At 35.5% G+C, this 15,429-nt stretch overlaps 1 protein-coding gene across 2 annotated transcripts in view; it reads right to left on the bottom strand.

Moving 5' to 3' along the window:
• LRBA (LPS responsive beige-like anchor protein) overlaps positions 1–15,429 on the bottom strand; it is a 368,959-nt gene that overhangs the window by 100,331 nt on the left and 253,199 nt on the right. For both annotated transcript variants that reach the window (XM_036381985.2, XM_036381986.2), the window contains 2 exons: positions 2,000–2,140; positions 648–767 (listed from right to left, as the gene is read on the bottom strand). In XM_036381985.2, the coding sequence (XP_036237878.1) occupies positions 648–767; positions 2,000–2,140 (261 nt within the window). The remainder of the gene's footprint in view (positions 1–647; positions 768–1,999; positions 2,141–15,429) is intronic.

The following is a 15,429-nucleotide window of genomic DNA, read 5'->3' as shown; positions in this document are numbered from 1 at the left end:
CAAGGAAATTAAGCCCATAATGACCAAATAAATTTGAAAACGATCTAGCATGTTTGTAATTTCTAAACTCTTCTTTCCCAATTTCATATAGACATAATATTTTTTTCTAAGTGGAATTAATTCCACTAGTTACTGCTTGCCTTCAATTCTCACAGATCCCTTTTTCAACACTGTCAGTTGATAATTTTTGCATTCCAGTAATTTGCAAACCAACCCTTTCCTAAATTGTCTGCTCACCATAAATATGAGTGAATGATTTTGTGTCACTTAGGTCTCTTGCTGGTTGTGTGACATCCTTGAGCTAGACCCTGATTTTCTCCAAATTACACTTTTCCATCCTCCTTCCATTAAAAAAATCCAATTCTGATATTAATCTACCTTCTTGGATCTGATCTTTCCCACCACTGCCAGCATCTTTGTCTTCTTTGTTTTCCTCCCCAGTTTAAAATATTTCAGTCTCAGGGCTAAAAATGTTTCCTACAGTTTTACAGAAGAATTCACTGAAATATTCTCACAAAAGTAAAACCATGTGTCATCTCCCTTGCATCTTTTTCCAAATAGTGGGGTGGCTCCCAGTCTTCTTCTTTCCATCCTACACTCCCAGCTGCAATAAAGGCAGAGGCAGTATAAATCAGGAAATGTTTTACCTTGATGTCAGAAGTGTCACGCTGACTGTTGCGCCACGCTCTTGAAATAGACGAAAAAGTCCTATCTGCATGATCAAACTTCCCACCTTGCAGATTTAGGAAAAGTGTTGTGAAGGGCTCCTAAATACATATAAAAATATTAATTAAAAAAAAAAAAACCAACAACAACAATGCATGTCTTCAGAAATTTCAGGGTAAAAAAAGGACTTTATTATTCTTTTGGGTTCTGGTTGTGAATGATGCTATTTTTCTGGCAGACACACAATTAATAGCAAAGGGTTGATTCTATTATTTAAGAATGAGAAATACAAATTGATCCTTGTTTGTTCAATAAAATGCTTTTTAATCTTACTCCACGCATTCATATACTCAGATAAAGAAAAGCAAATAAAACCAAAAGAAAATACTCAAAGGCTGAAGCAGAAACTACAGTTTGTATCAGTTGTGACACAAATTGCTCTCAGCAACATGAACAAGCTCAGGTGCCTTAGATATTTATTTAACTAGCATGTAACAAAAATAAGGTGTTTTACTTTGTTCAAGGTGATCTGTTAATCTAAAAAATAATGTGTTTTACTTTGTTCAAGGTGATCTGTTAATCTAAAAGATAGCATCCAATACTGAGAGCTTCAGGACTGTTATTGTTTCATATATAATTTATGATTTAGAAAAATGTTTGGAAGATTTAAAAGCCTCCTCTTAGTTAAAGAACACTTAAGCACATATTAGTGGATAATTGCTTGAAATTAGCTAAGCACTGTAAATTACTTCAAGGATTTATGTATGCTTGTACATTCTAACAAGCTTTAATTAATGATGTGCTGCTAATGCTTTCCTAAAGAAATTACTTCCTAGGAGATAAATCACCTTTCAATTTTATTGAAAAATGCATTGTTTAACCAATACATTATCAATATGTAGTAGCTCAAAGTTACTTCCATATAAATTGTAGCAGATTTTTAAAAAATAATTATTTACATCACAGAACTTCATGGTCATCAGAAATCAACTCTCAGTCATTAGGAGGGGAAAATTAAATATATTAATTAAGAACCACAAATGCTTGGCACTTAATCCAGTCAGAAAATATGCAAGGAAGGGAAGTTAACCATGTTTAAAGAAATATGTACACTAAAAAGAAATTTTTAAGGAGAAAAAGCTTTACTGATTTGAAAAGGCTGTACCAGAAAAACTGAAACTTTCCACTTGAACTTTGGACCACATTTCTCCTAGGCTACTGATTGCAATTACTAGAAAATTGCAGTACTCTCATATACCCTTCAGTTTTAGTTTCGAATTTTGTTGCTTTAATTATCATTTAAAGGAAAAGAATTTTTTTAAGATATACTTACAATCCTTAACAACCATGTGAGTGCAAAACTTGCTGTTGAATAATGAGTGCCGTAGTGAAATTTCGGGACCTGATCGTCCTCCCATGATTCGTATCTCTCGGCAAAGAACGCTGCTCTCTTTGGGTTCAAAGCTCCAATAGGCTGTGAGATGGGTAACAATAAACTCATTAAGCAAATAAGATCAACATGAATACTATCACATCATACTCCCCTTGCTCCTTTTGGTAGCCAGAACTATTGGCATGTGTGGAGAAGACTAGGTCTGGTGCTTTGCAAAAGCAGATGTTGGTTCCTGTAAGCACCTGAGGAGATCTGTGTACTTGGAACCAGGCTTCCATGCACACACACATGGCTGCTTGGAAGAATCTCCTCTGCATTACTACAGGCTCCATTTACTGCTGATTCAAGTAACTGACTCCATCCAATTCACAGTGGAATGTCTGGGACAAAGTCTTGTTTAACTTGGGTGCCTGTGGATACGAGTGCATGTTGGATACACATAATAAGCAAATAGTAAGCAACTATTTGTTGGATACACCAATAAGCAAATAGTAAGCAACTATTTATTTCTACTGAGAAACATTTTTTCTGACATTTTTTGGAGAAAAAAGTAGTGATTGATGGGGTGGCAGAATATTAACGGTGGACTTGGAATTTTGATATTACTATTCTTGTTTCTATGCTTTCTATTTTCCACCTCAAGCCAAGTTTTACTTAATTCATATAATTTTAACCTTTGAAATAGACAAATGAAAGATCAGAATTTCTATATAAAACACTGATATAAAAGAAATAAAGTATGTATTACTAAAAATGTCTATCCCACTTTAACCAATACTATTATTCTTTGTTCAGTGCTTACCTAGAATAGAAACACCCAGGGATTTATTTAAAAGTAGGAAACATAATATTTTGCTACCTATAGCTGTGCATTTCCTCAGCAGACTTTTGTATAAATGATTTGAAAAAACATGAGTACAGGTCGCACAAATCACTGAGAAACCCCAAAGTGAATTTAGCAATTCCACATGTAAAATGCTCTAAGAGTTCTAAAATATCTTTGGATATATATGCAAAATATGTATGCAATACAATTTTGTATACAGATTTAGCACACTGTATGTTATTAATGTAAATTATGTTCATCTGTATGGACAATGGGTGCATTCAAATATAAGCAAAGAAAAAACATGAAACAATATTTTCTTCTCTCTCTTCTTCAAGAATAAATATACTCAAGAATACACTACAAGGTGAGGAAAAACTAAAAGTCCCTGAAAAAAATTATCTCTAACCTCGTCTTAAATTCAAGCAGAGTTCAAATGAAAAACTCTCTCTGCTGAGCTTATGATTATTCAAATAATAATTCTTCTTTGCAGCTCACGTGAAATTTGGCATACAAGCTTCAAAGTATTTTCTCTTCTAGGACAGATTAGATCTTTGAATGGCCTAAAATCTAATCTTACATTTTTTACTTAGAGCAGCTTTCATGTTGCAGTAGGATAAAGAAAAACATCTTAGGTTAATTACTATTTTTGCAGTTCACTAATTTGAAATATAACCCTTTAAAAGAAGCTGTTCCTGTATAAAAGGATTTTTATCTGATTTAGTAAATTTATTCCAGGGAAGTATGAAACTGACTCCAAGAAGTCTCTTTGTTACAAGAACCATTTTGGAATCTCCATTTGTAGTGATTTTCCCTAAAGGCTCAGATATGCTTGAGGGAGAAAAGAAAAAAGAAGGTCATTTGTAGACAAATTATACAAATTAAAAATAGGAACAGTGTTGTGCTGTATAGTTCTGTAACATTTTATGTATTCTCTTTATCTGCCTCTATTATTACTCTCCAAATGAGTATAGCCCAAATCAATAGTTATAGAATTACATTCCTTGAATATAAAGCTAAACCCAATTAGAATTGATTCCATTCTCTTTTAAAAAAATAAAAAAAAAAAAGATATCATGCAGAGATCTATATAGCCAGAATCCACAGTATTGATTTTAGCTGTTATTGTTACAGTTGGTTTCTGAAGCCTGCAACAGGACAACTATCAAGACATGTCACATTTATTTGCAAGCAAATAAAAAAAAGTCCCCAAATGAAAAAAGCTTAGGGAAAAAAAAAAAAAAAGAACTGTGGAGCTGTGCACTGACAATGATACACTATCAGCTTACTCAGAGAAGTTACAGTGGGAATACACACATTGAATTATACATTACACGAATGCACTGATTTATTGTGGTAATAACATCCACCTCATTAAAAGATTCTGCTTTGCTGCAGTTGGAGGGCTACATATTGTTTACTGCTATAAATTAATGGCAGTGCACAGAAGACTGTAGAGCCTTTCTAACAATAGATCTGTAATGACAGTGCTGTATATCACAGCTTCCCCAGCAGCTTCATAATAAAATGGAGACAATGTATTGGGCTAATACATTCTACCAGGCAGGCCCATATTTTTCTGACAACTGCTTCTAAGGATGAGGTGATTCTACTGTGTTACACTGCACTGGGCACAGTTAACTACAGAATAAAAAAGAAAAAATAAAGAAGAAATAAATTGAAATTTCTCAGTTATTTCATATCACAAAATTAACAGGGAATTATGATTACACACTGTATTCCCTCCCCTGTGGGTAAATGCCAAGGGGAAAAGAGGAACTCTAAACTAAGCTGTGCTAGATGTAGCTGTGAGATCACAAATTTACACTGCTCAACTCAGTTTCACTATAGCTTCTAACGAAGAATGAGCTGAAAAGCTTTCATATCCTGAAATTCCAGAATGTATTTTATTTGCAGCACCTCTTTTCCCAGAGGAAAATCAGGTATTAGTTCACCAATAAAAAATGTTTATTTAGATGGAGAGGGAAAAATGAAAAGTTGAGAGTGAAAAATTCCAATGACCAAAAACAATGGAGGAGATTAGAGGAGTAAAAATGAAGAATGAAATCACTGATGGCTGCAAAGTTTTCAAATCATATTGAAAAATGAATCATGTGTATGGCTTTCAAGTCAGAGTCCATTTGAAAAGATGATCCAAACTGGGGCAAGAATTGGGGTAAGGTAGTTTTTGGTTTCACTTTTCCCAAGGCATGATCACCCGTTTTTGTGCCCAAAGTGGTTGTTGTAACATGTGCTACAGTTATGAAAGTTAAAAGCCATTCTTAACAAAACAAAATAACTTATTTGATATTATTTTTTCAAGTACTCTCAAATATAGGAATACCTCAAAATAAATAATTTCACATTTTTACCAAGAACTGAATACAGTAAATCTCAGTCTTTGGACCAAGCTTGCTTGCTTCCTTTGAAACATAACAAAGAAAAATGGTTTGCTGAAAAATAACTGAGAAAACACACTGACTCTTATCATCTACTCTGTCAAGTATGTCCAGACACTGTGGTGTACAGTTTTATTTGTTAGTTCTTACTCTTGCTCTGTGCCAGACATTGGAACACTGACCCATCTTGCCTCTGCTTCCAGTAGAGGCCCCACTGCATCCAAAAGAAGAAAGCAGAATGTTCACTGCTCCTCTACACAAGGCAGAATTTCTCCTGGACTCTGCCACCCATTTTGGAAAACTGTTAATTATTTTAAAAAAACAGATTTACGTCTTCTAAAGAAAGAATTACAATACGACTATTTATAATCCTACATTTAAGAAGACAAGAGGTGTTTTTTAATCCTATCTAATGTGCTTTCATATTTTAAATAGTGTTGCTCCAAATATTTCACAACTTCATTATGAAAAAAAGAAAAGGAATTAAAAAAATTTTTAAAAAAGAAAAAAGAGGGGAACAAATAAGGAGGGTTTTTCTACTGTTTTCTTACCCACATACAACCAGGTATTTGTATTCCTGTGAATACAATTTTTTTGTTACTGAATCATGTTTGGTAGCATCCTTGCCAAGTATGATGTTTGTTTCCCATACATCTTATTTTCAAGATGACTATCTGGTTTTCATTACTGATATTTTTCATATTGGGCCTAAAGGACCAGGGGGATCCTTAGGTCATCTCATCTAGCCTTGAGCTTGTGTGACAAGAGGTTAAGTGCCTTTGCATTGCATGATTTTGAGTCCAACTATTCATACTTGATTACAGCACAAGCTGTATTTGGCCAAGCTGCTTTCCAGAAAGGCATCTGACTCCTGAGTATGTGGACAATGTGCTACTTTTCTTGGAAGCTTTTTCTTCTGATAACTCTTACCCTCATTCTAAAAACTATATGTATTTCAGTTTGGTTATGAATTTACTGATTTGTTTCAAAGAGATCTTACTAAGCTTCCCTCTGATATATCACAAAGTCTCTATTTGCCCAGTATATTCTGAATTTAAGGATACTTACAGACTATAACTAGGCTTTTTAATAAATATAACAAGTTCTTGTCATAACAAGCTCTTCAGGTCTTCCATTTTAAGGCATTTCTTCCACCCCTAAGATTTCTCTGCTTGCCCACTTCTCAGTGTACACTCATTCAGGAAACTGAAATGTGTTCAGTGTTTCATTGTTGATTTCCTCCATAAATATGCCAACTGCTAGGAACTCTGCTGCACTCTGCTTGGTAACTTTGTGTATCACCAACATAAAATTGACTGAACTAGCCAATACTTGCATTATTGTCAGTAGGACAGCCTGATCACTGAGTAAAATTTCTTTTTCCCCAACAGAGATACAAAGACAAGATGCAAGGGTTTAACTAAACCCAAACTTTATTCACTTAGGTCACCTGGGAAATATCTGGGAATAAACTCATATAGTGTAGATCATTACTCTCTCATCTGTCATTTTCCAGGTTTGAGAACAGCCAAAAAATGCAATTCGCCCCTCTCAACCTAGTCTCACTCACTGCTAGGCCTCACCTTTCTTCCTCTCAGACAACTGGCTATGGTTTTCTTAAAAATTAGGTAGAGGGCATCTTACCTTTAATGCATATCTAACTCAAATTAATTAAAGAACCATATCCCAAAGAAAACAACAAACACAATTATCTGCTGAACTGTTTGAGCTGCCCTCATTGATCAACCAAAGTGCCTTTGAGGTGTAAGATTTAAAAAATGGAAACCATTTATCAAGGAGAAAAACAGTCCTTACCAATTCATTCACAAAAAACCACTGGTTTCACAGCAGATGCTCCCCAAAACCTACACCAAAGACTGGGTTAGGAGGGGGATATATGAATTTAGATAAATCAAAATTACCTGAAGCCAATGGGATAGAATTTGACAGAACTTTTTTATTCTCCCCCAGTAAGCATTTAAATGATACACAATAATTTTGAACTGTTATGCTATTTTTTATTATTAATGATGACTCATAATTTAGTCACTTAAGAACATGAGCAGCTACTTGAATTTCATGTACTTTCCTTGTTAAATAAGGAATTCTCTAGTTGAATGCTTTAATTCAATAAGGAATTTTCTAGTTGAACTTGTATACACAATGTTAAAACTGGAATAATTATGAATATTAGTGAGTGTACTTCGCCTATTTTGATATAAACACATCATCACATTCTGCTTTAAAAAATTTTAAAATACTCCAATTTCTATTCTCATAACTGAGAATTTGATAAGGGCTGGAACATAAGCAAAAAAAAGTCACGTGCATGCAAATCAAAAGTATTTGTACATATGGTTTATATTTCAGATGTTTTTAAGAGCACACATATTCCTTTGAGACATCAGGAACAGTCAGGAAAAACTGATCTAAAGATGATATAATAACTAGAATATCTGAACATGTCAATATAAATAATACTTAGTGCAAAAGACAGAAGATTCCCAAAGTTCACAGTTGAAAAATATGGGTCATAAGCCAATGTTAAGTATAAAAATGAAAAAGAAAAAACCCTATTATGCAATATTAGTGATGTTTTAGCAATAGGTCAGTCACAGGATATGCCTCAGGTCACCCAAAAACTTGGAGGAATTTGAATTTAAAAGAAAAATCTCCATGCCTTCACATTACAACAATAGTACCAAATGGTGTTACAACCACCTGCAGCAGATTGCAAAACAATGCATTGCTGAACTGCAAACTACTTAAGGACACACTAATGAAGCACAGTAAGGTTTAATCACAATCAGCACAACTGAATGTGTCACACACTTTGCACCTGAGGTATTACACCTTAATACTGCTGGGAAGCCAAAGTGAAGGCAGCTGTTATGTGTTGTACACCTCAAGAAGTCAGGGAGAAAGGAAACAGGATTTCCCTGGGAGTCATGAGGCAAATCCAGCTGCTTGCAAGCAGTGAGGAGGGTATGGACTTAGAAAATAACCCTGCCAGTTAAAAGATAACATTTGCATGCACTCTCCATAACTTAATCTGTCAAGTGAAGGAAAACCCTGCACTGTTATTCCCTTGCTTAAAAAACAAACAAACAATACTTCCATGGATTTTGAGAAATAAGATTAAGTGAGAAGTCACATGCACTTAAGTCATAGCAGGAGATAGAAACGTTCTCTGTTTGCCTTCCTTTTACAGACCATGTTCCCAGCCAACACATAATACAAGCCACAGAAAACAGCTGCCATCATACCTAACACCAGATCCACATAAGACAATCAGAAGTAAAAATATAATCCTTTTTGTTTGTACTAAGAGCACAGGACCTCAAGACAAAAGCTGACACAAAGTCACATTTGCTGCAGATTTCTCTCAGGGCACACAAAATAAACATTATTCTGTATCACATGTAAGCACCAAGCCTGAGAAAAGGAGCAGCAGAAGGCTAGAAAGGGTTACTTGGGAATGTATAAGAAGCTTTTTATTGTAATCTGTACTGTTCCAGAACAGAAACAGAAAACTATTCCAATCAGATTATATCAATCCTGAATACAAATAGTCAGCTAAGAGCCCATCAATGTATCTTGTTTCACACACGCATTGCTTTGCTCCTAAGGTGAATTCATCCATCATCTTATACCCTGTTTCATATGATCTCCTGATTAGTCAGCCATCACTTTCAATACCATCAACAGATGAGAATTGCCAGAAAGTTTTATCAGCTCCCATTTCACACTCTTTTTCAGATAAGCATCTATGCTGAACAGTATAAAGTACCAAATAAACTTTTGGAATGTCAGTGACCACCCCACTTTGGAAATGAACCTTGTGTTTATGACTCTGAGGCAGCTTCAAGTGACTGGCTGGATATTATATCTAAATTATTTTAATTACTCTTGTTAAACTATTCACCTCAAACTTTTAGGATCATACCATCTTTTCTTAGTAATTTTTTTGTATTGATTTCCCTCATTTGATCTACCTTTTCATCTGCTGATGTTTGAATTTTAGAAAGATCAGTTGATGTGTACATCCCAGTCCACAGCCTGAGAACTACCTTAAACTCCTCCTTAAACAAAGATTATTATTATTTTACCATGATCTTGTTTTCTGACCACTATTTTTAAGCCTGGATTGTTGTTTGACCCCAAGAGGCCTCCTGCTCCTAGGAGTTTGACCAACTCAGCTTCAGACAGATCCAGTTAGGTGAGAAAAATCCCATATTCATTTCCCATATGAGTGCAATTTTTAACTTGGCCACTATTGTGCTTGTTCAGAAATCTGAGTTACATAGATGTGTGCTGTAGCACCCATAATCTGCTGAGTTCAAATGTATGAATATAAAGAGGAAGAGAGACTGTATCAAGAGAATAACTTTCACTTTACATTAGGAAGACAGAAAACACCTGTTTAGAATGTCTATGGCCCAAGACACATGTGTGAAATTACTTTATTTTGATTTCTAGTAGATTTTATGACCAGACTTATGCCCCATGGTTTCTTGTGACCATTTAAAAGATCATGAACCTCCTTCAGTTCATTTCCACTTGGAAGATGACATATGTCCAGGGCACCTAAAACTGAAACAAGAGCAAGATGGACAATAACAGCAGATACAAAATTAGAATATAATTTTGAACATCCACGGTTAATTTTGACTACAATTTTTCTTATCTTTGGGAATTTCTACATTCCAAACAATACTCCTCCTTGAGGCAAAGCAAGAATAAAATTATTAGGCTTGTTACTAAAATGATTCTTTTTGATCCTGTAAACTTGGCTTTTTGCCCAAATACCTGAATAATGTTTTTTTAAAAATTTAAAAATATTGCTTGAAGATAGCTAAGTGATCCTAGAAACTGATATATGCATCTGAAGTACAAATAGTATGCTTCCTGTGACTTCAGAAATAAGCCTGCGGTGGGAAGAGAAGAGAACATGGAAGAAAAAGCAAGAATGGAAACGAGAAGCATTCTATCATCCACTTGTAACATTCTTTAGAGGAGGTGGTATGACACAGAGAATAACCAACTAAAGACAAGAAAAAACCCTCAAAAGTGATGCTATAAAAGGATGGTTATGACACTGTCATCAAGCAACATAAAGTACCAGAATATGTTTTAAAAAAATCTATCTGCACTCAGAGTAGGATGAGAGAAAGGATGTTTTGATAAATCATCTCAGAGATAAATTTGGGTCAAGTTCCATCCTCAGCAGGTGTCCACAGGAGTTGTGGAGAAACAGACCACTGTGGAAATCACACGTTTGCTAGAAAAAAAGTCCTGAGATAGATGCTGCATGAAGCTCAAATCAACCTATCAACTCAAATGTGGGAATCTTTAAAATCAGAGGGTTTTGGGAAAACTGCAAAAGGCAGGCCTCAGAGACAGCAGAACTGCAGTTAGAGCTAAGCAGTAGTCCATAAGGTTTGTCAGCAGAAAAAGAAGTAGAAAAGTAAGGACAAATAGAACAATGGTCTGTGTATTAACTCTTGTCTAGAATAACTCCCTAAGCTACAGAAAAGTATATCTAGCCAGATGTTAAGAAGTTCTAAGCTTAATAATGGAGCTCTGTGCATTGTATTTAAAGGCTTACAAGCAGGTTTTGTATTCTAAATAAGCAAGCATAGTTTTAACCAAAGGTACATGAGTTTATAGTGATTGGATAGAACTACTGTCAATATGCTTTTGCTTTGTGTGATTGGTCAAAAAACTATAAAGTTGTTAAGTTCTTTGTCCACTACCAAGGATGTGAGCTACTAGCACCTTCCCATTGTCATAACCATGCAATGAGACTGGTGCTAGAAAATAAACAGCTCGAGGCGCCTTCCCCAGCAGTCCCATCCTGTTCATGGTTTGTACACAGACCCCCAGCCAGCAATATCAATCTCCGTCCTTAAAGGGAAACAAGAAATTGACACTAAAATCCAAACAGCTGAGTGTCTCTAAGGACCATGTCTAAGTCGGCCTTAACAACCCAACAGCGACTTAATTTAAACAAACCCGTCTTGCCCGCACCTCTCCCTGCCTTTTCCCCCGAAAGCGTCTCGGAGTGTCCCTGTCCGTGGTGCTGAACCCCAGGTGCCGAGGCTCGCTCTGGGAGGGTCCCTGACCGTGGTGCTGCAGACACGGGCTGGGGACAAAGGGACAGCGGGCTGGGGCACATCAGCCACAGACCCATGGGACCCTTTGCAGCTTTGGCTCCCAATTTTGGCAAGTGTGCTTCCGGAAATGATAGAAAACAGCGGCTCAGCTGTCAGAAAGGATAATCGACCCATTTTATCACTCATCCATGACGGCATCTGTCTGAGTGTCACTGGCATTCCAGAGTTTCACAAAATCACTTTTGCCCATTTAGAACTGAGAAAAAATGATCTTATTAAGTCAAAACTTTCAAGGGAATATAACAGACTACTCAATACTTTAGTTTATACTGTTTCTAATTACAAAACAGATTATCCAATCTGAACAAAGAAATCCCATAATAGTCCTAAAGTTCTAGCACTGTCAGGGGATGTGAACTTAATAATCTTACACACCTTCCTTCAAAGACAGTCTTTGCAATTCTCTTCCCACCTTCCCTTTTCAGGTCTCTGTGTATGCAACGAAACCAGATCAGGAAAAGAGGGTCTTCATTCTCCTAGCCAGATTTTGCTCTTTTATGGTTTCCTAAATAGAACCAACACCAGAAAGGTTCTGCTCCGAGTACTTCCTGTTTGTATGCTTCCCTTCTCCTAAAAGTTTCTCCCAATGTGATTATGTCAAATGTTTAGGTTTGTCAGCCTACATTTAGAGAGGATGAAGTACTCCTCTCCTCAAGAAGCAACTTGTGTTTCACAAAAAAAATCCCATGAAAACTTGTTATCTAAAAATGGAGAGGATCTGAGAAATATATCCTAAAAATACTAAAATCCATACTGGACTAAAAAATTAATAATGAAATATGTGTCTCCTTTTCAGATATCACTGATATCCCAGGTATCATTCAGGCTTGCATTAATACCTTTAACGCTGTTTCTTAAGAGATCCAAAATTCTAGAAAATTGAATGGGCCTTCTTATAAGTACCACGGATTCTAATACAAAGTTTGAAATATTTTACTTCCTGCAATGTCCTGCTTTAAGCAGGGATTCATGTGAAGCATCCTGAAAGGAAGAATATTTGTACCTTCCTTCTGAGGATATCCTGTCTGACTTTGGAATACTTTTTAACTAAGTGGTACCTTTTGTCACAGATACAGATGACAAATTTCCTATCTGAAATACCAGTGACAAGGCAGCCAGGGCAGGTGCTGAGCCCAGCAGTGCCATGCCTCAAAAGTTTTAGTGCCTAAATTCCAGATGTAATTGCCTATCAAAATAAGTAACTGCCACTACATCCACTCTTGTTATTTCTCACACTGTTCTTCTCATCCTCCCTTAATGTCCAATTTTTGAACATACTTTATACTTAGAAGGACACTGAGTCCTGGTGAGTTCATCAGTTTTAAGTGCACTCCTTTTGTGTGTATTCAGCATGAACTGAATAAAATGTAATTTAAATTTCCTGTGTGAAAGCGCTTGAGTCACAGATTATCTGTACAGGATTTAATGCCTCTCTAGAAAAAAAGATTTCTTTTAAAATTTGCAAAACTCTAATAGGTTCGCATCAAACCATTTTTTAGTTTCTATCTCTTCGCCAAGAGGTAAATAACTAAGCAAATTTCATGCCCATCCCAAATCTGCTTCTGTATAACGGGAAATACAAAGCACAAGATTTATATGCAGTGCTTTTGTGCTCCTGAAATGGGAACCCTGCAATAGAATTCAGGTTGGCATGCTGAAGAACACCCAACAGCAAAGCTGACACCAGAACAACAAAACTACTTTAATTTTTCATAGCAAAAAAAAAATCTATTACTTCTCTTCCATCAAGGTGTGTTTTATATTAGTGGCTCCCACATACCAATTAAACACCTCAGTTCACTAAGGTGAGAGCTATTTGTTGCTTTCGTACACTTGACTGGAAAGTAAGTCATTACATGCATAACAGCCCCTATAAAATTGATAATGATTTAGCAAATACTGCATGGAATAGATAAAAATATTAATAAAAATATTATTATGTACACATGTAGCTATACTGCAGAGAAGAGAAGATTTAAGAGTAGCATAAATTTCTTCTTCCAGTAAGGTCAGTTTATGATCTTACACAAATGTTGTGCCTTATGAAAGGAAAATTATCAACAGCTCCTTGCATACAGCAAGATCTTGTAACAAACTTTTGAGAGTATAAAAACATGCTTCCATATTTCAGTATTTGCCATGTATTTTTACTTCTATTTTCTTTCCTTATCCAAGTTCAGAAATACAATGCAATTTATTGCTTCCACTGAATAAGGAAAAGAATGTGCTCATGAATAACGTAAGTCATGCAGAAAAGGCCACACATTCAGGTGGGAAACTGTGCCTGTTGTATAAACAAAATATATACCACTATAAATATAATATGTAATACTCATTCCAAAGCACAGTCCCCTCTTAAGGAATAAACACTTGAGTCAAAGCAGGGTAACAGACTGGCAGTGCACTCCTGGCATTTGTCAGGAGCGTTCGTCAGCCTGACAGCAATATTAACCACAATCCATTCCAGTTGCTTTGGTTTATCATTGTGTGACTGATGTTCAAAACAGTGCTGGAAGAATCTGCTTAAATAAAGTGTTGGTTTAACCTACACTCTGCAGTTATTTAAATCTGTACTAACTGTGGACTCCTGGCTGACACATTAAAAAAAAACCTATTACTTAGATTTGACACAATTTGCAATTTCTAAATAATTTTTAAAAAGTAAATTCTTCATTGTCTTAGGCACCAAAAAAACCCGAAAAATATATTGACCTGACTTCCTTTCTGCCAGATCAAAATCAAAGTTTTCCTTTTCTTTACACAGTGGAAGCACTAAACTGTGATGAGTTTCTGGGCATGCATAAGGAAAGGAAATAAATGACTGTTAAAACCATGTAGACATTTAAGTGAAATATCTTTAAATATTTTAAAACATTTAGCAGTACAAAAGCATAGAGATGCCAAAATACATAATTAGTACATATTTGGAACCATTACCCCCAGGATAACACTGCTACAATGAAAATATCACAATATACATAACATCAACAAATTTTCCTAGTAGAATATTAGCAAGGTCTTCCAGATACTTGTCACAAATTCATCATCTGACATGAAGTTTAACATTCAAGCTACATGGAGTTGATACTGCTAGAACTGCCAAAATAGTAACCAAAACTTGAACTGCTTTATTTGAAAGAGGTATGGCATAAAGACTCTCATTGTGTGTGTGTGTATATATACATACACATATATATGTGTATATATATATGCAATAATTTTGTGCTGTTTAAAGCTCCCAGTTTTCCAGCAAATGCTTGAGAAGGTTGAATGTAGATAGAGATGAAATCTGAGTAATGTCCTCCCTCAGCACCAGCAATGGAAAGATTCCCTCAGAACTGAAAGCACACTTAGCAATCCTCCTCAAATACTACTTTCATGAACAGAGAAATCCATATAACCAGTCAATGTTAATAACAAAAACACATATAAATAGACCAGGTTTGCTATCCAAACTCTCAAATGGAGGTTAAGTGTCACACCTAACTTAAAATGAGGAAAATATGTTCTCTTTCAAGGAGGAAGAAAGACCAGGACTACACTGCTGATTGAATTGACTCTTTACAAATGACAATACAATTAAAACAGACCCCTCCTAAGTACAGCACTTGGAGAATTCTTTTCCTTGTCTTCAACTATTTCAGCAATGACACGATCTATGCAGAAGCATCACTTAACAAAAGTGATGTTATTTTGGAAAAGGAGGTTGCAAAACTCATGGAAAATGAGGTTGCAAAAATCACGTCATCACCAATGAATTTATTAATGATTAGTACACTTAATTTGTGTGCTAACTCAAGCTACGCACATCTGATGTTACTTTTAAGTTTTCAATGTTAATTTAAGTGCAATTCACAAGAGTATTCTAGCTTGGTGATAGATATTTTTGGCTGTGAGCTACCTTCAGATACTTTCTGTCCAGGGGATTATTAAATAGAATTTATTGAATTCCACAAAGAAAAAATATCT

Source organism: Molothrus ater, chromosome 4 (genome assembly GCF_012460135.2).
Source record: "Molothrus ater isolate BHLD 08-10-18 breed brown headed cowbird chromosome 4, BPBGC_Mater_1.1, whole genome shotgun sequence".
Taxonomy (NCBI): domain Eukaryota; kingdom Metazoa; phylum Chordata; class Aves; order Passeriformes; family Icteridae; genus Molothrus; species Molothrus ater.
Note: the sequence above shows the minus strand (reverse complement) of the source record. Positions and strands in the feature narration are given on the sequence as shown.